Source organism: Neocloeon triangulifer, unplaced genomic scaffold, assembly GCF_031216515.1.
Source record: "Neocloeon triangulifer isolate White Clay Creek 2 clone unplaced genomic scaffold, ASM3121651v1 ptg000020l, whole genome shotgun sequence".
Classification (NCBI taxonomy): Eukaryota; Metazoa; Arthropoda; class Insecta; order Ephemeroptera; family Baetidae; genus Neocloeon; species Neocloeon triangulifer.
In genome coordinates this window covers 218,950-245,557 of record NW_026775561.1, presented here as the reverse complement: position 1 = coordinate 245,557, position 26,608 = coordinate 218,950, and the positions used below count along the sequence as shown (strand labels likewise).

The window sequence follows — 26,608 nt, the reverse complement described above, 5'->3', positions numbered from 1 at the left end:
AACTGAGAAATGCACCGGCGGGTTAACTAAATTTACTGTGACCACCCCAGTATCAAAATATTTAAAGAAACGTGGCATAATTTAAGTGATTAATTTCAAGAAGGCAACTTCTAATGCGACGAAGAAGAAAGAAACTTCAAAGTTGGCTGTGACGCAACCAATCACGCAGCAAACAACCGAAGAGAATTTCCAAAGCTCTGAGAAATCCGAATCCACTTCAAAATTTATCGTCAGTGATATCTTTTCTCAATCTTCAATTGCAAACGAGGTTTAAAAGTTCAAAATGGGAAAAAAACTTTAGGTTTTATTGGTATTATTTGAGATAGATGGCTGAGACAAATCCACAGCAAGTGTGCGTTTCCGAAAAGAATTTTCAGAGCTCTGAGAAATCCAAAACCAAAGCCGGTGATTACGTTTCTCAATATACACCAACGAACAAGGTTTACAAGTTATGAAATTGCAAAATTTATTCAGGTTTTATCAATAAATTTCTCAGTCATTCTTGACAACTGCGGCCATTACCATTATTTCCCAATCTGAGGCAATTAGCAGCGTTTCCGACCCTGCCACGTTGACAACAACAGTACGTCGTCCATAATTATCACCGCGTCCTCTCGCGTTTTAATTTCATGACAATTACAGCTTGCTCCGTTGGGAGGCAGGTGTGGATTCAAAACAGCACCAGTTGATGCACGAAATTCAATTTCCTCTTCACAATTTTAGTTAATTCTATAAATTGTAGGTGTCACTTTTCGAAAACAATGTCACCCTCAGAGGTATATTTGAATTGATTTTAAAATGTGTTAAAAATTATAAACATTTTAGATCCGTATCTGCACGGTTTCTGGCTGCAAGGGTGTGGCCAAACCTTTTTGCATGGAAAATCCCTGGGTTTTTTTAAGGAAATAGTTTATTTCAATAGAAAAATCTTGGAATTTTTCAGGGCACGTGGGACGAAAACTTGAACAAATGCTCAAGTCTTCAAATGGGAGTCCCGCAATAGAGGGCCGAAAAGAACAAGGCAGAAAGCTGAAAAATAACCGATAACCGCGAGCGCGTTCAGCTCAGCGAACATTCAATCCTTTGCGCGTCAATATCAAAATCCGTCATGCGGCCGTTTCGCATTGCAAAATAGATGAAAATTGATTTTACACAAGATTTCGCAAAAAATCTTCATTTTGGGCGAGACACATAATCACAAAATCACATAAATTTGGGGGACAACAAGATGAAGATAAGTTGATCTCTTGCACAGCTTAAAAAACCATACTGCATCGGAACTCGGAAAAGATCTTTCAAGAAATTATTTGTCCAGGAAACTTATCACTTATGTGTATAAACTTCTCAACCTTTTCCTATAAGATCATTGTAAATTTTTTATGTCCACTGACCTATTGATTTGAAAAAAAGCTTATTTTGAAAAAAAAAAAAAAATTCTAGGAAATTCTCATAACAATGCTAAATTTAAATTTCAAAAATTTGGTTCTCCTAACAAATTCATTTTGTCTTAACTATGTCTCCTTGGAACTGACATAAAAAATCCAATGCTAAAATGTAGAGCAAAATTAATTGGGTCAATTTTTTGCAAAAGCTCTCCTTATTATTGAGTTTTCAAGTCTGCTGGTCAGTTTTTGGTTCACGTGTTTCCAGCATATGTTTCCAGCATAAATAAAACCAGGAAACTGAAAATTTCCTCCCTACCACATATTAAATATAAATAATTTAGATATTTCTTACTTTGATTTATAAGGACAATGATAAAAAAATTTGTGTCCTGAGACCCGAGGCGTTCCATTTCTTATTGGGATGGCGGGTTGACATAACACGGTAATCGCGGTGATTTCCCAAAAAAAATCGGTTCTTCCTAGTTTGTTTGCACCGGTATTTCGGCCTTGTTCCTTTTCGGCCCTGTTCCGCTCAGCCATTTTCGGCCTTGTTCTTTTCGGCCCTATTCCGGCACTCCTTCGAATGGAGCCTTTTGCCCTTGACATTAAGGAAAAGACGGATTTCTTCAAAGAACAAGGTTTTCTACTTTGCACCAAATTCTCAAATTCTTTGATTCGAATGAAATATTGAAGCCAAAACTTGGAAATACAACTGGAACTACTGGACCGGCGGAAAGCGAGATTCGGCGAGCGGAACCTTCGAGTGGTGCTTCTCTGGCAACACCCTCTCAACAGATTTCCCGCTGCAGGACGACAAGGACGGCGAGAAAAACTTTCTGCAGATGCAATTCTCAAAATCGAACGGCTCCGTCACTCTGGCCAACAGACTGATCTCGGACAGATTCGTTTTCGCCTGCCAGGTTTTTTCCATTTCATCCGAATTGAAGGAAATTTTTCAAACGTTCAATCAGGGTCCACCGACGAAGCCCCCTGCGTGCACCAGCCCAGTCTGTCAGAACATTACCTGCGAGAAAAACGTGCATTTCCATATTCTGCTTTCAATTTATTTATCGTTTGATCAAACGATATTGAAAACAATATTGAGCGTCAATCAATTTTGAACTGATTTTAAGAATTTTACAGCCAGATTTTTTCATCGTCTCAGCCAAAGACAACAATTCTCTTGTCTTAAAAGGTTTCGTTACACTTTGATTATAAAATTTGCTAAATGTTTTTCTTATTTAGATCACACTCAACACGGTGTCTGGATCTATCGACAAATGCGATACTACATGGTCAGTTTTAAGAATGACTCCAGAACTGTAAATCTTATATAAAATTTCCTTGCTTTTGATCATTTAAATTCCTCATTTTAGTACTTTGAAGCGACCAAGGCTTGTTGTTCGCTGGGAATGTCTTTGTTGAGTTTGGAAATTGACAACAAGTTCGCGGTGGCAATGCGAGTCATTTCAAGATCCTTGAGTGAGTTAAAACCGAAGTTTTCTGGACAAATCTTGATTGAAAACGAACAGGCAATGAGACTTTCTGGACGTCCGGGACGGATGAGGGTTGCGAGTCGGTTTTCGGATTCTGTTCGACGAAACGTCTGTGGAGGAACAAAAATCGGTGGGCTCGCGGACAGCCAGACAACCGCTCACGGAAATGAAAACTTTTTGGCAGTGGTTTTGACTGAAAATGCCGAGCCGGCACTTTCCGATTTCAATGGAGGAGAAAAATTTCGTTACATTTGCGAAGGGGACAAATAATTTGTTTCAAATAAAGTAGTCATTGTTTGAAAATATTAGAAAAGGAAAAATCCATGTTCGCAAAGCGAGAGACAAACAATCATGGACGAGTGCGCCCTCATTTACAGCGTCACCCAAGGTAACATATTTTAAGACGATCAAAAGTAAAACTGGCCAAGCTTAAAAAAATGAATTTTTTCCGTTTTCAGCTGAAATAGACCTTATCCAAAATGCAACAACTATGGATAACCGGATCAAAGTGAGATTCTAATATAACTATTCATATTCAATCATAATTAATGTTCCCTCAAATCCCAGTGCTTTTTAAGATGCGTTGGTGACGCCACTGGACTTGTAAGAAAAGTTTGACAAAAGTAAAAAGTTTCACGCAGAAATTTCAAGGTGATTGACGGAAAATTTATCGAGAGTGAATTGCTCTTGATTCTGGAAACTCTGTCTCTGAATGCGGACAAGCTGATGAAAAGTCTGATGATTATGGATGTGTGCAACAACCAAACTTGTGAGAGAACCAAAGAAAGTTTAAGAAAATAAAGTGAAATTAACTCAGACGGAATGGACGATTGCGACAAGGCCTATTCACTGATGAAGTGTGCCAGGGACAAAGAGCCAGAAATTTTCGATCAAATTGTGAAGGATTTGGATCAACAAACAACCACGGTGAGTTTTGCCTAAGAACAATTTATTTCAAGATGATCTCTCCAGTCAATTTTTTCTATCTTTCTACTTGAAATTTTTGCTTTTTCTGATCAAATAAAAATAAACCTTTTTTTCAAAAATAAAAAATTCATGGTTTGCAAAACAAATAAAATAAGTATTTATTAAATTTGTACAAAATATAATGTTTTTACTGAAATGAACAAAATATTAAATTAAAAAAATATATTTGCTTTTTTCATTTTTAAAAAAAAAAAATTAATAATAATGAATTATTCCATGATCATCTCCTAGAGTGTCAACTTCTTCAAACAAATATTTTTATTGTTCCTAATAAAAATAAAAAAAAAGAAACTAACATGATCTAAAATAAATAAAATTACCGCAATTGATGAGGGTTGATTTATAACTTGTTGCAGAGCGACAAGCTGATTTCCAAAACGGTCAGCTGTCTTAAGACTGGGCCTTATGTTGTAAATGTACAAAAAAAATTGTGACATATATTAAGAAAAAAGAACAAAGTTTATGAAATTTTTCAGGCAACGGCTCGCCAGATCGTTTGGAATTTACCACTTTCTGGTAGCAATTTAAATTCATAATCTAAACCTGATTTTAATTTTATGTTTTCTGTCGAATTTTAAATGTTTTTGAAAAAGTTAATTATAGCTTTATTTTTCAATAGCTTCTTCCGTCAGCAACTGTTCATATTTAAACGAACCGCAGTCTTACCATTGCAGATGCAATGCGAATATGAAATATTACGTCTTCTTCAATCTAGTGAGGGGAAATAAAAAACTGGATTAAATAACTTGATAATTTCTGGATAATTAGAATGTCACAATTCATTTTTGCTGCAAACTCGGATTGCGGATGGTGCAATTCAAGAATTTGATCTCCGCTCGGGATTGTTTGAAGGGTAAACAAAATAGAAGAGTATTCAAAATTTAATTATTACGAATTTAATTTCTCAGGAATCCGTTGGTGGGCAGCAATGAACGTCGTCATGGGCTACGGCAGCGCCGGATTGATTTACGACTGCGACAATCAACTCGAAGTTGACGTGAAAACTTCATACCCAGAAATAGAAATCTTAGATATTATGGATAACGACTATGAAAACGGAAAAGCGCCCTTGGCTACAGGATCCGATAAAATTGGAAGTGTTAATATCACGCGTGTATATTTACAGGCATCGCAAGTCTCTTCCTTCTCTGACCTTGCCGTGTGCGAATCATTGTAATAATTTCAATAAAATCTACACCTTTTGAGGCTCTAAAAGTGAATTAGATAAAATAATTAGTGGCATTTTCAAATTCAATTTCATTTACTTTTTTCAACGTGAAGTAAAAGTTTGGAGGCAAAAAATGGCAGGAAACATAATTGGGCGCTGCACTTTGTTCAAAAGTGCCGCTTTTGCTGAATGAACTGCCTTTTCGGGGTGATGTCTCATTAACGAGGACAAAACTACTCCTTCTGGGAGGTGCACCTATCGTTTTTTTGTTTGCCTCCATAATCACGAGCATTAGCAGTTTTGTGAAAGAACTGCAAAGGCCGCGGGCAAGGTTCCTTTCCTTTTCTACCGCCGAAAATTGTTGCTTTTGAGGTTTCCGAGAGCATCAAGTCTGCGTCCAACTGAATCAATGGTTTGTGAGTTTCCTTTTTTTCATGAATGGAGGCGCCAAACGAAAATTTATTCTGTCGCCCCGCAGCCACAATAAATTTCAATCAGATGAAGCAATTTACATAATAGCTCAGCATTGGGACCAAAATTGTTTGCGTTCGCCTCCGGCTTTTGCTCCGCCGACACTTCAATTGCTCCAAAACCGCACAAATCTCGTAATAACAAAAATATAATAATAAGAGCAATTTTCCTTTTCAAAGCATTTTTCACAATTTGAAGTTCATTCTTTCTTAAATCTAGTCATTTATTTAAATTGATTCATTCGATTCTAAAAATTTCATAGATTAATGTAAATTAACTTTTTTTGATTTGTTTAAATCATTTAAATTGAATTTTATCTCAAATTTCTGTTTTAACTTGTTTTTCTCAGTGAATTTATCAAAAGTTGTCAAGAATTCCAAATTGAAGAGATTTTTGAGTGAAACTAAATTAAAGTTTTAAAATTTTAGTATATAAATTCCAGTTTTTTTTTTCATTTATTATATTTGACGCGCAAGATTTGATAAAGAGTTCTCCACATTTCAGATTTTGATTCGTGCGAAAAAATGGATGAGAAAATAGAAAGCACCACTCGATCTGTCCACGGCCAAGCGACAGGCCCAGAAAAAGCACTGCTATATAAACTGGGGTTTCTCATACAATTTTACGCTTGCTTGGCTCGAAGCATTTGTCAGTGGGAAATTTTGTTTGTGCGACGAAACGACCGCAGCTTTGGCAAACGCTTTGGATTAGGAAAAAGACACACTTTTCAGACGAAAAGTTGAGATGCTAGTCGAGCCACGGATATAATAATATCCAATTACGAGAGTTTGACGAAATTTGGCCTCTCAGCACACAGATGAATAGTTTTTAAGCTTTGGTGTCACCTTCGCGGTCACCGCATTTTTTACACACCAGCCTCACAAGAGGAGATCCAAATAACTAAACTATGCTGATGGATAAAGCCTTTTTTTTAATTTCCATTAAAATATGAAATTGGATCTTTGCTATTTTTACTCAATACTTATGACTTTTTCAAATTCTTTGGATTTATTTTTACTTATTTTGCAGGATTTGAATAAATTTGAACAAATTTTACTTCATGTAAAATTTAAAAATTTGGGAACAAAAAAAATATTGAAGTATTTTTAATTTTTACACATTTTCAGAAATTGAACACTTCTTGATGCCTTTGAGCTTTACCAGAAAAATTTCCTATCTTCAAATTCACCTTTTGTGAAAAAAAAGCACTTTTTCCATTAGTCCGTGCTAATGACCATTTCCAAGAGGGTGAATTTCGTTTCATATACCTGAGTGTGAAAAGGTCAATGTTGTTTTCTTCCCCTCGTGCCACTTTTGAGAAAACGATTAAACGGTGCGTTTAGGAGGTTCATTTTGCTGCTTTAGAGAAGCAAACAAAGCGGCCGGGCAGGGTCCAAATTAGAGGGCCGCAGTTTTTTTTTTATTATTGATGAGAATTGAGTGAAAATAATGCTCTTTTGTTATTATGTGGCGTGATTGATATAAGCGCAGTTTGCGGGCACCGGCTTCAGTTACAACCAGTTATTGTAAGTCGTGTCTTTTATGCGGTTAACTTGTGATTAGTCGCGACATGTAATGTTCATTACGAAAGAAAAAGAGGTTTTAGCGCAAACACAATATATGCGGAAAAAAGAAACGGTGATTTGTTATTATTTAAAATATATGTGGTTTCCACCAGACTTGTTTTATCACTCATTTTATATTTTCCTCTCCGTCGGCGGAATCAAATTTCAGCACAACAGAAAAATATATCCTTGAATTATTTCAGAAACAAGATTTCAAATAACTTTTTGCTACTTTTTGTGTTTTTCATTTTAAAATTATATTTTATAGTGGAAAAGCAATCAATATGATTTAAAAATAAAACTTAATGTATAATCTTTGTTAAAACTTTTTGAATAATTTAAATTTGTAAACTTCAATTCAATTCAGTATATACCAAATATGTCGTGAAATGAATAACTTTGACATTTGGTAGCAAATTAATTAATAATATTATGCGGATTTAATATTAATAATTACACATATTTGGAATATCCCAAGTCTGAAATCCATAAAAAACACGAATAGAAAATAATAAATTAATGTAAAATAAAAATTTTATTGTATTTAATTTTAATAATTAAAAATTTCTACCTAAATGATGAAATTGATTGCCAAAATATTTAAATTTTTTCAATCATGGTTTATTTTTTTTTTACAAAAATTCAAATTTTCAATTGTGAAGTTAAATAATTTAATATTTCTATTGGAATCCAGCCTAGACGAATGAGGATTTTAATTAATCTTGAGGCGAGACGGAGTATTAAGTTTCGTTTATGAAATAATCAACTCTTCTTGGTCTCGGCTCGATTTGAATAATCCCGATTAAAAATCCGGGAGTGTGTTTTTCCGATTGGCCGCGTCGCGATCCGAATCGACCGGCGACACCTGAATTCAATTATTGTCGCTCTGTTTTTACGAATTTAATCTCGCTTTGAAATAAATTAGCGCGAACGAGGCCGCCGGATAATGAGATTATTATATGCTATTTATTTAAACACACTCTCTTGGAATTAAGTTTTCTCTTCAGCCGAGGGAACTTAATACTCGATTAAAACCTAAAAATGATAATACCCGGCCGGAGAGAGAAAAATTAACACTCGCAGCGCTCGTGAAACTCGATCCGCGTGCGCGGTGTGTGTGTGTGTTGGTTCTATTAGGGCGATTTAAACAGGTTTCGATGTATTTAAGTGGACATAAGATTAGGTGACCTCCCAGGTGCGCGCATCAGGTACTGCACGCATCGCCTTTCAAATCTCGGCGGAGACAAAGTTCGGCGGCTCCGCGCGCGACAAAACGAGATTTTCAGGTTCAATTGCGATTGATTCGCCTCTGCAAGCTGCAAGAACCTGCGCTCGAATCAATCATTTCAATACAAAATGACCACATTTGAGAAATCGCAAATAAGCTTTCACAGCGATGAAATTGAGATAATTTGAAAAGGACTACAAATTAACAATTAAAGATCTGAATTTAAAAATATTTAAATTCACACATAAACATATTAATTCTGATTTTGTAAGTTTTGTAGTTTCTATTTAGAGATAAATTAAAACAATCTAATTGTTACTGAAACTGCAAAAAAGGTCGTTGATTGAATTTGATCTGGCCGAGATGAAAAGCGATATGAAATATATGCGGCGGGGCACAAAATACAAAACGGTTACGATGCGTGAGATTGAATGTTGGGTAAATTGAATGAATGTCACTTTTCGCCACAAGTCGCGCATCACTCGCGGCGATTAATTACACACGCGGCCGCCTTAATACACACGTCGGTGCAAATTTCTGCGGTTCAGTCACATGACGACATGTTTAGATAGAAAATCCAAGTGGCAAATGCAAATTTAATATATAATTCTGCAATTTGAACGCCGGATGGAATTTTAGCCGCCTCACCTCCAGCAACCTTTGCCTCCGATTACAGATAAAAAATGATATCTCTGCGCACAAGGAATTGCAAATTATTTCAAGTAAAAAAAATAAATAAATAAAGAAGGTCGTTTCAATAAAATTAGATTTAGATTTGTTCACTTTCTCAAAAATGAATTGAACTTTCATAATTGTGCCCGTCTGGTTTGAAATGATGAGATTTTTAGACACTACTTCTTATTAATTTTAAACCAGAATTTAAATGTATCTTTTTTTATTTTAATCCTAATTCCATTCTTTTCAACTTAAAATTTTTGCTTTTAAGAAGATGTCCCTGACTTTTTGCTCTATTTCAATAAATAAATCTCTAGAATTATATTTTGAATATTCTCATTGATTTTGTGCCAATTTGCCATTAATCAGCTGAAAGAAATTTGAATACATCCTTTCGCATGATTGATTTGTTCAAATCGTCTGCGCGAGGGTTCTGGTTGGAGAAAAAATTTACAGAAACTGGCTCTACATATTATGTGTGGTGGGAGAAATGAGAAATCCGATATGATAACCACACAAGTCGATATTAAGTAACATGCACCTACATTTTCATTCTCCCCTTTCGTGCGTGCGAGTCGTCGCAGCTCACCAGACACACACACACACACACACATATGATATTTTCATCACCCAAGTGCTCGTCCAACCTCCTTTTTTATTAATATAAATAAATTCGACCCGGCAGCGTTTTGATTTATAACGAAGAGGAAGCCGAGGCAGTAAAGCCACTCGTCGACACAACAAATAAAACAAAGCAAAAATTAACAACTTCCTGCTTGAACGTTTATGCTCTGGCAAAATCAATACTTATATTTTAATGCACTCGTCAGTCGGTTTTTCTCAGATTTTTCCGGCTTGTTGCTTTTATTGTTGGCAATTAGCAAACGTTTGTTGCCTCTGAAATGGGAAGTACAAAATAAAAAGTAAAGCAAGTGCCGCGGTTTTTGTATTTACAGCTCCAATTACAATTAATTAGCACCTCAAGATTTACGAGCGGCGCGAACAAGAGCGCAGCTTCCTCTCTTTCGATATTTGCACCGAAAAAATAGAAATCAGGTTGACAAAAAGCACACGTTTGGGTGATTAGTGTACAAAATTGTGTCTTTGCACCTGCCACGTCACTCTTCCGGTCCAAACCACATCACAATGTAATAATAATAATGCGATTCGAATGCGGCCGCGGACCGAGGGAGGGAGGGAGGGAGGGAGGCCTTTAAAAGCGGCTAATAAAGCTTATCTGCTCGTGTCCATCTCGAGCCGGCCGTAATTGCCTTAACACGACGCAATGCCACCATCATTATTCCAAATTCTAACGATTCAACATTTTCAACTTTGTCTATTGACACAATCGTTCCATTTTCGCAGTTTCGCCGTTGATGATGATTATGTTGCGGTGAATCAACGGCCCCGCCAAATGCAATTTCAAGGGCGGTGAAAGAAAAAAGTTTTTTAAAATTATTCGTTTATACCGATTTTAATACATTTGGGGAAGTAAAAATTTAACAATGCTCTTAAGGTTCAATTTAAAAAATGCTGTCATGCATATTCAGAAAAATTGCCCCCTGAAATTATTTCAATGATAAAAGTGAATGGAAAAGAATCTTTTTTTTATTATTTTTTTTTTTAATAGTTAACAATTGCGGAACAGCATTTTGTTAATTGCTTGTTTGCACTTTTCGCCAGAAATGACATCCTGTTTAGGCGCCGTTTTTTCACTTGCTTTTTATAATTGGGCCGAATACGTGGAAACATTTTAATGAAAGGCCAAAATCTTTTATCATTTCCACCACCTACGCTCTATTTCACGCTCGGCTGCGCAACCCGCGAAATTTGCATAAGCACATATGGCTTGAAAATCTACATAACAAGCGGTGCGTTAATTGCGTGGACGAAGAAAAAAAACGATAACGCAGCCACTGATAATTAGTTTATTTTTACAAAAAGGCTCATTACTGCAATCGAGCATCTCGTAATTGTATTATATTTGCCGCGCTCAGACGATGCAACAATCTTGATGCGCTTCCTTAATTGCAGCCATTGCCAACTGCAATTACCGGGGCAGTGAAGCAATCCAAATTCTGTGATAAAAAAAAACAAGCAAATTTAAAAAGTTTTGATCAATCTCGTTTTTGACAAGAGTCAATAAATATTTTCTAACAAAAATGTATTTGTAAACATTTTCTTAATTTATGATTCTCCCCAGCTTTTTAAAATTATATAATAAAAAAAAAAATGTAACACTGCCTTGGATGTTGCTGAAAAATGAATTGCCATCGTACGTATGTCTGGTGCCAAAGGAAGGCAAGAAAAATGACCACATTTTTTTGGTTCACACCAAACCAATTTCGGTTGATGCCGGTAAAAAGAATACAACAAATTATCCTGCTCGGGAATTAATTGCTGAATTACTTATGTTAACAAATGACAATGGAATTAAAGGCTGAAATGGTAATTTGATTTGAATTTAATGGCTTGATATTTCTCTCTCTCGTACATGCACTTTAATAGAGTGACTTTGTTACTCCTGTAGAGTCTTTTTTTACATTTATTTCGTTGCGCAGGTAATATCGCTGCGTGGAGAGGGAGAGAGTTTTTATACTTAAAAATAATGTTTGGAGCTCTTTTGTGAGCTGCGTCGCCGCCGCCGCCTCGTTCATTCATGTAATTACGAGTGTTATTTCCTCTTAAGGAACTGGCTCGAGAAACATTAGAGGCCATTCAAGTGCTCGGGCCAAATTACATTTACTTATACAACTTGATGCTGCAGTCCCAACACTTAATCGTCCAATGGCTTTTTAAGTGACATTTTAATATCATTTTAATTGTACAAAGACACGTTACTTTTTTATATCAAAATTTGTACGATTTGGAAAGTGGAAATATAGTGACGACGACTTTGGCACGTCTCTCTCAACAGCAGTTTTCGCTCTTGATCTTGATTCCAAATAAAATAATTACGCTGCTGGGGTGCCGCTCAAGTGCCGCGCGCAACATAAATATGCAGATCGCGCGCCAGATAATGCGATTTCCGTTGAGAGGGAGTAAATTGTTGGTGGTGCGGAATAAATAAAACATAAAATATACACGCTGCACTTTTGCTGCCCCCTCTATAAATCATGGAAAACGAAAACTTCACGCGGTGAAAAATCAGCATTTGTTATTGCGGGATTGATTTTATTTCTTTCCGCAAACCTTCAATTAAAAGAGTAATGAATTGTAGCGCCGAGTACGTGATGAGAGCGGATTCGCAACAGCAATTGATTTTTAAGTCACGTACGTAGCCGAAGAATGGGGTCTCGTTTTCTTTCAACAGTATCATTTCCGCGATTCGGGATTAATCTCATTTTTCGGCGCACAGAAAGAAAGTTAACAAACGCCTATTCATTTCCAGAATTCAATCTTATTTGATTGCGTAGCTGTAAATCAGTTAATTGAAATAAATTACACTTGCAGAGCAAAATATTGACTTTGCAGAATTAATTTCCAAGACTTTCCTCGTTGTCTGTTTTGTTGTTCACCAAGAATTATCAGTGCCCTCTTTGTGAACGTGCAAAAGTCTTTGACCCGAGATAATGGATGGCAGCCTCGATTCGTTTCAAGCAACTCTCAGCAGACGCGCAGTTTAATACATAACAAGAGAGAAAGAGCATCTCTGATTGTGAGTGAGGGGCCCGGTTTTCCGGAACCCTGCAGGTACCTGTTAATTTCAATTTAACTAGAATTACGAGCAAAATTTTACTACTTTGTGATTTAAATTTTAAAACTATTTCGCAGACAAGCAACAATGACGTCACTTTTCCTACTGCTTTTGGCGTCAACAGCCTTAATTGCAACGGCAAAAGATTCAAGTGTTGCAGAAGTGGAGGAACTTTTGAGGTTTGGGGACACGATGGATTTCGGCTCGTCCAGTTACATCGTCCTCCTGGGCTCGTCCGGCGTGGGAAAAAGCACGCTGGCGAAATTCTTGGTCCGAGACTCGTCGCTGATGGTTTTCCGGAAAGGCAGAAGCTTCGTTTACTACGACAACAGCACCATCAGTGGCATCACCCGCCAGTCCAAGACGCTGCTGCCCAACCACTACAAGGACCTGGAGACGGGACAGGTAATTGTGGACATGCCCGGCTTCAGCGACACCAGAGAGCCTAAGTACGAAATCGCAGCCGCCTACTTCATCAAGAAGGTGATGGAGTCGGCGGAAAAGCTCAAGATCGTCGTGGTGGAGAACATGTTCAGCCTGACTGAGGGTCAAGACCGCTACGGCTTGACCCGACTCATAAAGCACACCGCCGAACTCATTCCGGACATGACCCTGTACAACGACTCGGTCGGTCTGATCGCCACCAAAGCCAGTTTCAACGGGTTGACTGATGAGGAGCTCATCCAAGACGTGGTGACCTACCTGGAAACTTACGCAATCGACCTAGCTGAGGAAATTCAAGAAGGAACCGACCTGGTTAAGAGTACTAAGCTGCTGGAAGGCCACCTGAAATTTTTGGAGACGATGATTGGAAGTGGCGATGGCTCAAACGTTGGCCTTTTCTACAGACCGAACAAAGAAGGCACCCCTTGGGAGTCCTACCTGACCAACAAGAGCTGGATTTTGCTGAGGAAGCTCATTTTTGAAACACTGGCGTACAAGAAAGTTTCTCCTGAGATGCATTTCAAGTACTCCTTGTCCACTGATGCCCAAGTTTTCGTCAAAGAAAATTTGTTAAACACCACAAACGACGTCGTCTTGACGGAAACGAGAAGTTACCTTACGTCATTAGTGACCCAAATGCAGTCAGACTTGTGGCGTTTGGGAAACGTAACCATTGGAGAAAAAATTGAACTGGTGCAGAATAATAAACACAATTTTGATAAATTTGTAACCGGAATCAAACATCTGGAAGACATCAAATCCAAAGTGGAACACCTAAATCTTCCTAAAACCTACAAACTTGACAAGCTAAACAATTGCCTAAGAAAGGCAGAGTTCTTCCACGGCGTGCTGAACACCAACGGATACGGGCTGCTCGCAGACATAAGAATAATTTTCAATGAATTCGGTAAAACGACTAACGATTACGTCATTTACTACAACTTTCTGCAAGACCTGAAATCTAAACTTGACTCTTACTTGCCGCAACTCAACAGAAAGAAAATTTTCAAAACAATTACTGCGGGAAGCTACAAATCGTTTATCTTCCAATCCGCTCTGTTCAAAATTGACATTTCAAACAAGGAGGCACTTTATGACATTACTCCGGACAAATCCATGTTGCGGGACATGAACCAGGTGATGAAGGAGCATTTGAACTACGGCACGTCCTACGAGGTCAGGGGCAACGACATTTTCATCAGCGGCAAAGTCCTGCTCACCAGCGAGTTGAACAAGGGCCAAAGTTTTGGCACGACAAACCACTTGCAAAAAATTCACCTCTTGGCTGAAAAAGTAATTTACATTGACGAGGGACTGTCAGTGTTATCAGCAAACATCTTCCTCGTCGCTCCAAAGATAGAAGCGATCAAAACTGCGCAGGGTGTTGTCCACACGATCGAAACTTTGGGCGCCCCATCGACGGAGAACCTTGGAAAGGCGCCGAATTGCGCCGTTTTGGGTCAAAAGGGAGGCCAGGGACGACGTGGAGTCACAGGAGGAAAAGCAGGGGACATTTTCATCGGGGCCCTGGAGATAGTTTCTCCATCAAACGTGCAGATCAAGAGCACGGGAGGTCGCGGAGGAAAGGGCCAGACGGGCGGAGAGGGATGTGCAGGAAAGGTCAGCCCCTTTCCTGACTACAGTACGCGTTTATTTATTCATTATTGAACAAGTACATCTTTTAATTCAAGTTTAGTTATTCCAGATATGCCTGAAGTCGGTCACGTCCTGAACCAGTACAACGCAAGGGGATACGTGACCTCGTGGAACGAAGGTGCCGTGGACATAAAAAACTTCCAGCTCAGCATTTACCCTTCGGTAGGTGGAAAGGGTGGCGAGGGCGGTCCGGGTGGCAGCCCTGGCAGCATCCAGGTCGAAGCGAAAGAGAAGATTGACGGGATTGTCAAGAGAAGTTTGTCTTATGGGGCGTCGGGCGAGAGTGGGGAGGGGGGTCGGGGCGGCACGGCCATGCCCAAGTGCGCCCAGGTCCACGTGTTCTGCCAGAGAAACGAGCGGAAGGAGAAGACGAAAAAGTTCAACCTGGCCAGGTTCAACTGCCAGTGGTTCAGGAACGGCTGCGACATCATCGTCTCCTTCTCCTGCAAATACGTTTCGCACAACCTGTGCACCAAAATGACCCCGGACGGAGCGACTGGCGAGAACGGGGGGTCCGACGACAGATCCTCGGAAAAAAGGGTTCTGCCCCCTCAGGAAAACGCAGACTTGACCCTGGTGAAAAAGGAACTCGAGAAGCTGGCTTCGGAGAATGGTAATCCGGAATTTATTAAGCTGAAACAATTTATTGAGCTAATAAAATGAAGTTGATGAAAATGTGGGGAAAAATTAATAGATAATCAAATATAAAATCAATAAATGAGTAGATGTTTAACAAGTTTTTTAAATTTACATTCGTTGTTTGTAATAAAATTTGCCTTTGTAGTTTTATGAACGCGCAACCCTTGCTTGAATTGAAAAAGGAAGAGCCGATTAGTTGCAATAGAGTGGCCTCACCCGCCGCTTTATTGTTGTCTGCACAATGAAGGAGGAGCTGCAGGGAAAATGAAGTGGAGAGTCGGTTTAGGCAAAGCGTTCTCGGATACACAATTTGAGCGCGGATGTGGTTACAGCTGCACGCGAGAGATCAAATTTTCACCGAGCCAGAGAACACCTGAATTATTATATTATATTTAATATTCCCCCATGGTCTAAATTCGAGCCGAGTGGATTTATTAAGTGCCAAAAGCAGGGGAACTGCAGGCGAAATTAAATGCAGCACATTTTGACACCCATCCTTCCGCCCGCTCGCGTTTTGTTCCGATTTTCACCTAGTGTTGTTGTAAAGAGGTGTGGACGTGAAACAAATTTGGTCAATTGCGCAGTTCAAAAGCGCATTTCAAGCTTGAATAACGGAAATGATGGGACGAGTTTTGCTTCATTGCAGAGGAGAAAGGTGAGACGGGATTTTGTACGAGTGCTGCTGAGGTCAGCTAACCGAATTAAACCGCCCTAATTACCTTCACGTCAAATCAATACAAAAAAATTACTGCCTCTCGTGAGTGATTTGAAGTTATTTTTATTCCACATAAAAAAAAAATAAAGCTCTTCAGATTTTCCTTTTTTTTTTTTAAATTCTCATTTGCTGCTTTTGCCAAAAGTTCTCGACGGTTTAGCAAAAGTTAATTTAAAAATAAATGAGAGAGCGTTTGGCTTTGAGTGGAAACGGCCAAAAGTTTTTAAAAGAGTTTTTTTCTTGCCTCCGGGGAATCGCGCGGTTTTAATACAATCTCTCTCTCTCCCTCTGATAATTTGCGTGAATCCACCCCTAGCTGCTTTTTTCAAAAAGGAAACTCGTGATATATATTAAGGGCTTGCGTCGCTCTGCACTCTCGCCACACGCCAACTCGAATTACAAATCGCTCATCTCTCGATTCCCATCAAAATTTCACGCTACACTGAAAATAAATGACACTTTTTATCTCCATCAAAAAATATATATAAAAGCTTCAGCGCCAATGATTTTGTAAGTTGCACGTGATGTTTTGTACAAAGTAATATGAACAGGAAAGTCAAAGTTCACATAAAAAGATTTTATTTTAAAGCAATATTTAATTTTTTATTTTTTGCAGCTTTTCATAATATCAAATGATTTTCCATTCTATCGGTTTTCGTCGGATCAATATAACGGCGTTTGTCACGCTTTGGTCGTCATTCAAAGTGTTTTCAGAGAAAATTATACCGAAAATGGCTGCTCGTCGGCGGGGAAAAGCGGCGAGTCGTGAAATTCGTTGTGATGCGGAAGATCAGTTTCGAGTGACCAGAGCAAAAGGAAATCAAAAAGTGCTCTCGCTTTTTCACCTCAACGCGCGCGAGACTGTTCAAGGTCTCTCATTTTATGCAGAAACTGTCTTTCTGATCATCTATTTAAGGTAATGCAAAATAATTTAAAACTCTAATTGACTGAACAAGATTTTGTTTTAATTTTTTCTTAAACATTGTGTAAATTTCAATTAAAAATTAAATCAAAGCTTGGTGATTGCATTGATTGAGCAGTAAATTAAGTTGCAACCTCAAGACAATGAGAAACATTGAATTGCAAAACTCAATGTTCAGATTTCTCCCGCAATAGAATTATAATGAGAGATCGACGGATCGTGAAAGTGCGTTTTAAATTATTATATTGATGAATTTGATTAAATTTGCAGACAAAAAGCAGTAGCAATTTCTGACTGAAGAGTTAGTTCTGGTCGACAGCGCCATTTAACTCTCGGCTGCGCAGTATAAGTTGTTTTATTTTCTACTCTTTGGGCTCGCCTTCTCACGGTGTTTCGTGAACGCCATTTTTGATGATGTTCTGCAGCAATCACGTGACCATCGAAACAACGCTTTTTGCTTTTCAGAATAAAAAAAGCAGCAAGTTTGATGCCATCACAAGAGACCTTTGCAGCACGTGAGAATAAACAAATAAACATCGCAAAATTGCCTTCATTTTTCCTCTCCTTTGATAAAGAGCAGTTTTTTTTCTCTGAAGGATATGTTTATTTTCTGGCCGGAGCACGTCAAAGCCGTAAAAAGGCAGTAAAAAGCGCGCGCACTTTATCCGCACCTGCGAAAATTGAGGAAGCCGCCTTAATTTCTCTCTTCAAAAGCATCCTTTCTAAAAATCGCTGCACACCGATTTCCTCCACCAATTAAGTCAAAGGATGAATAAAAAACGGTAACGGGGTCAAACTATTAATAAGCTCGTTATTTAAAGATCAAATAGGAATAAAAACGACTTCCTATGAGCCTCAAAATATTTCATTTTAAATTTTATTTGAGAAAAATCAAACTCTGGTTTGATATTCTATTATGAAAATTCCTTTTAGTTCTAAAATCCATTCCAATGGAAAGAGGAAAAGGTTCAAAAGAATTTCTATGGATGACAGACTGAGCAAAGCATGGAGTTCAATGAGCGTGATTTGCACTCGCGGAATGTGTACATTTTTGTATTTATCCATTAGGATTTATGATTGTTCAGGACAAAACGGCGAGGTTAACTTCTGAACAATGGAATAAAAAGAGCGAGTTATTTTTATTTTGTGAGGCAGAGAAAATGTACTTTTGGTCACGGCCGCCTTTGTTGGGCTGCAGTTAAATTTGTCACGGGTTATTAGACGTAAACTTTTTTTCGGAGCAAAAAGCAAGTCGAAAAGCGAGTAGAAAAATGAGTCTAAGCTGCTGCAACATTTTCCTCGCCTCGGGCGCTGAAAAATCTAATTTAACAATGCGGCGCGGCTCAAACTCTATTAATGTAAAAAATCATCTCATCCGTCCGTCCATTGTTGAGGTGCTAAAGCAAATTGTGAGCCTTAATTATATTAACCGAGGTGATTAATTGGCCCCCGAGAACACGGTAGCCAACGCTTGTTCTGTAACAAAACCCGCCGTTTTAATTTCCTCTCTTCGTCTCAAAGGAGACGCCGCCTTATCGCGCATTCTTTAACCAAATTTTCGCCTAATTTCCACAACACTGTTTTTTTAGAGGATTCAGGCAGGGTCATTTTCATGACGCAAAAAATTTGGATAAAATTAAAGAAACATTGAATTATATTAATTGAAAATTGAAAAGCGTTTTTTTTCCACTTTTCTAATTTCTAAGAAAATAAAGATAATTATGAAGAACGTGGAATTCATTGATTTCTCCCAATTATTGAGTTCTCAAAATTACCAAGAGTGATGATAAATTTTCATGTTTATCAAATTTCAGAAATAAAAAAAGCTGGCGAGTTAATTTGGATGAAGAGTTATTGCATTTCTAATGTTGGAACTAATAAACCAAAGGTATCTGTTCTCAATGGTCACCATGTATATATTATGTCAAAGGTCAATGACCCTGGCAAAAGGTCAAAGAGTAAGATTTATGTCAATTATTTAATAAATTTAATGAAAACCGAAGATGGCCGAATAAAACCGAAAATGTTCAAATTTGTAGCAAATTGGAAAAATTTAGGTTATTGAAAAAAATTTCCTTGAAAAATGATTTGATTTAATAAAAATCTCTTTTCACGGTCGCAAACTTTAAAAGTGAGGATATTTTTATAATATGTTTGCACATATTGATGAGTTTTAATGTATTTATTACCTCAAACTGATGATTTTGGAAAAAAAAACATTCACTGTTTGAAATCAACTTTAATCACTGAGCAATTTCAGTTGCTCAAAGTACGAACAATTAAAAAAAAAATGTGTTTCAATTATTTTGGTGAATTTTAAGTGCTTCAAGCTGGACTCAAATGAGTTTCGAATACAATTTTAATATATCTTCTTTAGATTGGTTTCTTGCCAAAGGATTTTGCCGGGCAAGGCACGTCGTCAGGCCTTGGCTAATCTTAGGGAAAAGTATGCGCGACGATGAATGTGAGAAAAGAGTGGCGAGGCGAGATCCCCCGTCTCTGTAAACGCGGTTCTCGAGGGTATCGGGTTCGTCGTTTCGCATTATTTGAGAGAAAGAGTATCGGTCGGTCGCGGGAGAATGAAACAAATGACGTGGATTTATCGCATTTCAGACAGGAAATCGCTCAAGTCTCGTGATTCAAGTAGGAATAAAAAAACAAAAACCAGTCCGGGCGACTCGCATTGCAAATGTATTTAATTTTCGGAATTTTTTACTTTCCTTTGTGGAAGTTGCGTGAACTTCTTGAAATGCACAAAACAAGGGGAATTTTGTGCTTTTAACAAAGCAATTATCGCAATCACTGGTTCTTAAGTGGAATAAAAAAGGTGATATCTCGTTTGGTAATTTACAAGTTCCTCGAACGCCGCCGCCATGAATTATATAATAATTGTCGCGTTGACGCTCTCCCACGACATGGAGGAAAAGAGTTACTAAATTTAATAGTTCCTATACCTTAAATTCCAGACGCGTACTCGGACACGATGAGTTCCCGGTTTCGGTCCTTGGACTTCTTCAGGTTCCGATGTTGGCTCAAGTTGGGCCTCCTGAACCAATAACAAGTCATAATTAGGGCCAATCTCGACCATGTAATTTGGGAGAAATAACAGCTTGCTTAAGGGCGACGACACACAAAATCAACTGGGAGAGAACAATCAAATCGTAATTGGCCGAATTTTCGGATTTAATTCCCATTGATTGGCAATTAAGGAGGATGGAACTTTCTCAGGGCAGCAAAATCGTCAAAAAAAAACCCTGATATTTTCTATTTTCTACCATAATGATCATTTTGCATCAGTAAGAGATAAATTTGGCAAAACTGACCTGAACTCTCTTCTCTCGGAGCTCTGCTGCTGGTCCTTCTCCCAATTCCTTTTGCCGATTCCGCCAATCCTGGAGGGCGCGTCCCTGAGGGCGAAGCTCTTGGCGTAGTGGCCGAGGTGCAGCGCCTTGTAGTGGAAGTACGCCTTGGCCTTGGCAGGGTAGCTTGCGTAGAATCGCACCCACGACACGTACGCTGCCACAAAAGCCCATTCGAACCAACCGAAAAAAGGCAAAAATGAGAAATTACGTACCTTTGCAGGCGAGCTCGTGCAGCTGTTTGTCGTCCAGCACGGCCTGTTCAAACTGCACCTGCAGATCTGTGGCCACAGCCTCAACACTCCTCTGCGCGGTCTGCATTCGATCAATGAGATTTAAAAAATAAATAATGATAATTTGGTAAAAATTCACCTTGTGTCGAGAGCCGCGGATCCTTTTCTGTTCCACTTCTCGCGGAACCAACTTCAGCAGCTCGTCCAAAACTTTTGTGGCGTCCATTTCTTTTAACCTTTGAAACAAAAACAAAATGATAAATTTTAAAAATAACCTTAATAATTTGATTAAAATATTTTGAAATTGCCGGAAATTGCATGTTTTGGAAATTAAAATTTTAAATTATTATAATAAAAAAAGAACCAATTTTTTTTATCACGGAATCTAAGTTCAAATTTGAAATTTATTGATGAATAAATTATACTAATATTTAAATATTGAAAAATTACTAAATACCATCAACAAAATTGTTAACAGAAATAAATCTCGTTTAAATAGCAAATAAAAAAATGTTTGAGACTTTTAACTGTCAATAAATTGAACTAATTATCATATAGATGTCATTTAATTACATATTAAGAAAAGAAAAATATTTATATTTATAAATTCACTTCAAGTAGCTAGTTTTATAAAAAAATTTGTCAGATTTTCAGTTGAAATGCTGACACGGCAACAAATTTCCACCTCTTTTTCTTCCACTTGCGCATTTGAAATTACTTTTTATATTTTTAAAATAATTTTATTTTGATTTTCAGCCTAAAACTTGGTTTTTTACCTGATTCCATGCTCCTCAAGTTTGGTGACGTAGCCGAGCTCGGAGAGGGCGAGGAAAATGACCGCGGATCCTTTGTGTCCGACGCGGGCCGTGCGGCCGACGCGGTGGACGTAGTCCTGGGGGGTGGGGGGCGCCGTCAGCTGGACGATCCAGTCCACCCTGGGCAGGTCAAGGCCCCTCGACGCCACGTCCTGCAATTTCAATTTCCGACTAAGGAAGGCTTTTCGGTGCACGCGAGCGGAAACCGAGCCGAGCGGAAAATAAGAAAATTTTCCACACATTTCTCGGAGGCACAATTTTGTGTGTGAGCAGAGCCGTTTTCGACCCGGAGAAGAAGTAAATAAACGAAATGCAAAGAGACGAGTGAGTGGTTATCCCCGTAATATAGTGTTTTTCTGAACTTGTTGATGGACCATTGTCTCGGTCGCGCCAAGAATGAGAAAAAGTAATTTGTCTGCGCCAACAATCGGCCGCCGCACTCACAATGAAAAACGATTTCGGCTACTGTTGTTTACTTCCCCTCACTTAATTTGCTCCGTGCCAATCAACGCGTCTTTGACACCGGCCAATTGTGGAAAACGAGAAAAGATTTCCATTTGGAACCTGGGAGGTCTGTCAGTCCCGGACGGACCAACAAACTTTTCATTATACGCCTTTTCAATGCGATTCCCAACTCGTTACTTAAATTATACATCGACTTATTTTACTCTGCGCTGGCATTTCAATGGAAACGCTTCTGATTGCATTTCCTATTATTCACTTTTTACTTTCCCAGGCTCCACAAAGTTATGAACCTGCTCTTTTAATTTCAAATGTAATGAAAAGAGAACTTGCTCTTCTCTTCGAGGAGTTGCAACTGATTTTTTTTTAAGTAAATAAATCTTCATTTCAATTGATCTTTCGAAAATTTGAGCAGTCCAAAAATTTCTTAAAAAAATTCAATAATTATATAAGAGGTCAAAATTTCAAGTAATTTTAGCTCCATTGAGCTGACAACATCATTTTTCAACGTTTCCTCTTTTATAATTTTTTATACTTTGGATTGAGAAGAAAATTTTATACATAGAAAGTGTTCAAAATTAAATTATCTCCAACTTTAGATCGAAACATTTCTCTCTAAAATTATTTCCAGAGGAGCTAGAACTCAAAAACTATTAAAAAATTAAACTTTTTGGCGCCAAAAATTCATTTGATAGAAGTAAAATGTAAAATTGGTATAGTTTTGAAAGCTTAATAAATTTCCTATCAATTCGCGTTGATCTCATGCTTGTACAAGAAATAGAAAAATTACTACAAAAGATATAAGAAAGGCACTGAAAGCCACCTTTTAAAGGTATTTTTTACCTAAAAATGTTACCATTTCTTGAGCATCATTTTTCTAAGTTTCCGCCTCTTTTATAACTTTTGATGCTCTGGATTTGGAAGAAAATGTTAAGTGTGCAAAATTAAATTATCTAAAACTTTCGTTAGAAACATTTTTCTCCAAAATTATTACCAGAGGAGCTTAAACTCATAAACTATTTAAAAAAAAAAAATGACGAAAAAATTGCCCATCATTCCAAAATTCAATCGTTTTGGCGCCAAAAATGGTCTAATTTTAGTAAAATTAAGTTCAGTTTAGTTTTGAAAGCTTATTAAATTTGCTATCGATTGGATTTGATCTCATGTTTATACAATATGTAGAAAAATTACTATAAAAAATATAAAAAAAATACACATTTTGAAGGTATTTTTTTTACGTAAACAGTGAAAATCTCAGGAAATTAATCTCATTTTCACCCTTAATTTGTACCTTAATTTAGCAACCCTTTTGAATTCTGGTCTACTTTAATCGATCAATCGCACAGAGGAACATATAATTATAAAATTTTTATTCGATTTGCATTTCGCTCTGGACGGCGCACCGGAAAAGCTTAATTATAATAGTGGCAGCAAAGTTTCAATTTCCCTCGTCCGCCGAACCAACGTTTTGCCGAATCATTGTAAAACTGTATATGTGCTCAGAGCAGCGAATAGAAATAAACTCACCGTGCACAGCAGCACGCCGGAATGGGTGTCGCGGAAAGTTTTGAACGTTTCAGTTCGGTCCTGAAACGAAATTTTAAAAAAGGAATTGCTGTATATTTAATTTTAATTTAGGAAGAAAAATTTGAACCTTTTGAGTCATGTTCCCGTGAAGGCGGAAGAAGTGGATGTTTGTGCTCAAAATCGACGATTTCTTTTCCTCCTTGGCTTCGGCTTCTTCGTCGTCGTCGTCTTCGTCGCTGCTCTCCTCGGTGGTATCCTTTTGGGACAGGGCCGAGGCCAGAAGGGGAGTCAAATAATCAACCATGTCTTGGGTGGCGCAGAAAATCAACATTTTCCGCTGATTCGTCAGCTATGTGCAAACAAAAATAACAAAGTTAGTGGAAAAGCACGATTTTTTTCTTTTGGAAATTCATTTGAGATGATTAAATTTTATTAATTTGGTATTAAAAAGATCATTTCAACGTATAAGTGATTGGTCAAATAAATCCCCCTACCTCTTCTTAATTGGCTGGGATTTAATTTGTAATTAGTTCCAGGTTAGCCAACTGCTGATTTGTGTTAATCTTTTGATTTAAATTAATTTTAATAGCCTCTGAAATAAAAATTCTTAAATAACCCAATTTTATTATGTTGGTATTATCTGAACCAAATAATAACTAAAAAACATCTTTAAGGTAAAAACAGTAGTTTAACTTCGCTTTAAATCTAATTTAAGACCAAATTATAAATTTTCATTAGACTGACCTCACACTTTGAAGCGACGAAGGAGGCAAGGACGACGAGCCTCAGCTTGGGTGGAATGGCCAAAAACCACTGGTCAAGGGAGTCAGGGACGCTCAGGGTCTCAGTCTCGGCAGACTCGGCCTGCTCGGTTTCACTGGAGGCGTCGACGAATACCTTAGAGTCCTTGAGCGCCAGGCCTGCCAACCTTTCAACGGCCGCGTTAAGCGTGGCCGACAACAGGATGGTCTGGCGCACCTCGGAACCCGAGCCCTGCTCGTTCAACGCCTGCACGATCCTAATGAAAATAATTGAAACAGTCAAAATTTGAGGTTAATTATGGGCACCGACTTGGCCACGTCCTCTTCGTAGCCCAAATCGAGCAGCCTGTCGGCCTCGTCTAGCACCAGGTGCTTGACCTTGCTCAGGCTGCAGCTCTGGGTGTTGGTCAGGTGGTCCAGCAGACGGCCGGGCGTCGACACCAGCAGCGTGATGCCCTTGCGCATGCGCGCCTTCTCGGACTTTTTCTTTTCCCCGCCGCACAAAACGCCTGGCACCAACCAATTGAAAGTCTGAATTCAAAATTGTATTCAATTTATGGATTTGTCTTCTCAAGACGATTCCATTGATATGCTGGAAGCCTATGTTTGGATAAAATTTACACTTTCTAAGCGGTAGCCATTTTTTAAAGATGGCGGAATGCATTTTTTTAAATACTTGATCTAAAAGTATCTTTCCAACATATCGTTAGACTCGGCTTGATGAGAACAATCAGAATTAAGAGTTTATTTCCCAAAATTACCAACCTTGGTCAACTTGGAGAGCCACTCGTAGGACTGAAGGGCCAATTCCCTGGTGGGGACAATGATCAAAGCCCTGATTCCGTCGTTCCTGGTCAATTTCGGTTCGATCGATTGCAAGTCCTGAACATATCTTATAAAAACTTGCTTGCTTTTTTTAAATGTTATTTCCAGACCTGGATGATTGGACAGGAGTAGGCCAGGGTTTTGCCACTGCCCGTCTGCGACCTGACGACGGAATCCTTTCCGGAGAGAATGACTGGAATTGCCAACCGCTGCACCTCGGTCATCTTGTTGCTGCCCAGCAGCTCCTCCAGCTTTTTCACCTGGAAGGGGGCAAGGTTAAAAATTTGGCAAGTGGAGAGTGGGGGGGGTGGCTTGCCATGAAGGGGTGCAGGTCGGTCTGGTCAAAGGTGAGCTGCGAGAAGAGGGGTTGGTGCTTTTGCTTCTTGACGTTGGGCGGCGGCAGGCGCGGGATTTCAGGGTTGTTGGTGAAAAGGGACGAGGTGACGCCTCCCCTCCGCACCCTCCCCTCGCCGCCCTCCTTCCGCACCTTCTTCGGTCGCTCAGCCCAATCCTCACTTTCACTCTCCAAAGCGCGTTTCTTCTCTTTCGTCTGATAATAAAGAGCAAATTTAAAAAAAAAAATTGAAATTAACCGTAAAAATGTTATTAATAAAACTTCAAATTTAATACAATTTCATCAAGTGCACTTTAATGACATTTAAATTCGGACGTAAAGAGGCGTTTTGCTGTGCCGTGACCCAAATGAAGAGGTTCCCAGAAGCTTTCAGGAAAATAAACGGCCAAATTTTCCCGGAATTTCCCGGCCTCAACGTCAGTGTCAGCGGACGAAGTTCGTTCAAGTATGTAACCCTGAAAAGGACGGACTGCGGGCGTACCTTTTTGGCGGCCGACCTGGCCGGGGCCTCCGAGAAGACGTTCAGACTCAGTTCGGCGTCCATTTCGGCCGGCGACGCGCCAAATCCGGGTGAAAATCGGCCGGCCGGGCGACAATTCAAGCGAGCAAAACAACAAAACACAAGCACATGGGCTTTCCTAGGCCAGCTGGGCTGGCTCGGCAGCGCCACTCGCGCGCGCTCTCGCGGCCGCCGCCAACACTACCACCTCATCCATGTAGCTCGCAATCAATGTAAGAGGTACACGTATATTGCGTGGATGAATCTCATTTTCCTGCAAATTAAAATTAAAAATTAAGTATTTAAATGCAATTCTAATTATCTAAAATTATGAAGTGTTAATTTTTCGCTTCTTTGATTATTTGATTAAACAAGAATATTAATTAAATTATTGTATTAATTTATAATTTCTTATAAAAATGTAATTTCTCTTGCTTTTTTGAATGTATAAAGTTTTATATGAATTACAATTTATTTTTATTTTCATTAGTTTGACGCTTTTTTCCCTCATAAAACTGCGTCTCGTAAAAGTGGTGCTTTTATCGCGCTTGTCCCGTTTTTCCTTGGTCATAAAATGAAGCAGAGAAATAATGAGAGAAATAATGGAGTTATTGAGGCGAGCCTGGCCCGTCCACACTGCACACTAAAGTCTTTGATATAAGTTTCATTGTGACGCACAATGGACTCTGCAACAAAAGCATTATTTCTTCTTTAGGGCGATTTC

The 26,608-nt window shown here is 38.6% G+C and overlaps 2 protein-coding genes across 4 annotated transcripts in view; one reads left to right on the top strand and one right to left on the bottom strand.

Annotated features, from left to right (window-relative positions):
- Positions 1 to 26,028, bottom strand: part of LOC132203830 (probable ATP-dependent RNA helicase DDX31) — a 31,499-nt gene extending 5,471 nt beyond the window's left edge. Inside the window, exons 1-14 of one of the 3 annotated variants that reach the window (XM_059631950.1) lie at positions 25,867 to 26,028; positions 25,347 to 25,580; positions 25,141 to 25,290; positions 24,971 to 25,087; positions 24,516 to 24,736; positions 24,189 to 24,462; positions 23,572 to 23,793; positions 23,445 to 23,504; positions 21,417 to 21,607; positions 20,780 to 20,876; positions 20,623 to 20,722; positions 20,372 to 20,564; positions 20,003 to 20,094; positions 1,457 to 1,466 (exon numbers count right to left, since the gene is read on the bottom strand). In XM_059631950.1, the coding sequence (XP_059487933.1) occupies positions 20,004 to 20,094; positions 20,372 to 20,564; positions 20,623 to 20,722; positions 20,780 to 20,876; positions 21,417 to 21,607; positions 23,445 to 23,504; positions 23,572 to 23,793; positions 24,189 to 24,462; positions 24,516 to 24,736; positions 24,971 to 25,087; positions 25,141 to 25,290; positions 25,347 to 25,580; positions 25,867 to 25,929 (2,013 nt within the window). In that variant the 5' untranslated portion in view covers positions 25,930 to 26,028 and the 3' untranslated portion in view covers positions 1,457 to 1,466; position 20,003. Of the gene's footprint in view, positions 1 to 1,456; positions 1,467 to 10,926; positions 11,054 to 20,002; positions 20,095 to 20,371; positions 20,565 to 20,622; positions 20,723 to 20,779; positions 20,877 to 21,416; positions 21,608 to 23,444; positions 23,505 to 23,571; positions 23,794 to 24,188; positions 24,463 to 24,515; positions 24,737 to 24,970; positions 25,088 to 25,140; positions 25,291 to 25,346; positions 25,581 to 25,866 lie in introns of those variants that run through there. The other 2 variants (XM_059631951.1, XM_059631948.1) reach the window with 2 other exon arrangements.
- On the top strand, positions 12,555 to 15,522 carry LOC132203929 (uncharacterized). Its single transcript, XM_059632100.1, has 3 exons — positions 12,555 to 12,668; positions 12,750 to 14,758; positions 14,813 to 15,522. Exons 2-3 carry the CDS (start codon positions 12,760 to 12,762, stop codon positions 15,433 to 15,435), a joined length of 2,622 nt encoding a protein of 873 aa, XP_059488083.1. The 5' UTR covers positions 12,555 to 12,668; positions 12,750 to 12,759; the 3' UTR covers positions 15,436 to 15,522.
- Positions 26,029 to 26,608: the final 580 nt, after the last annotated feature.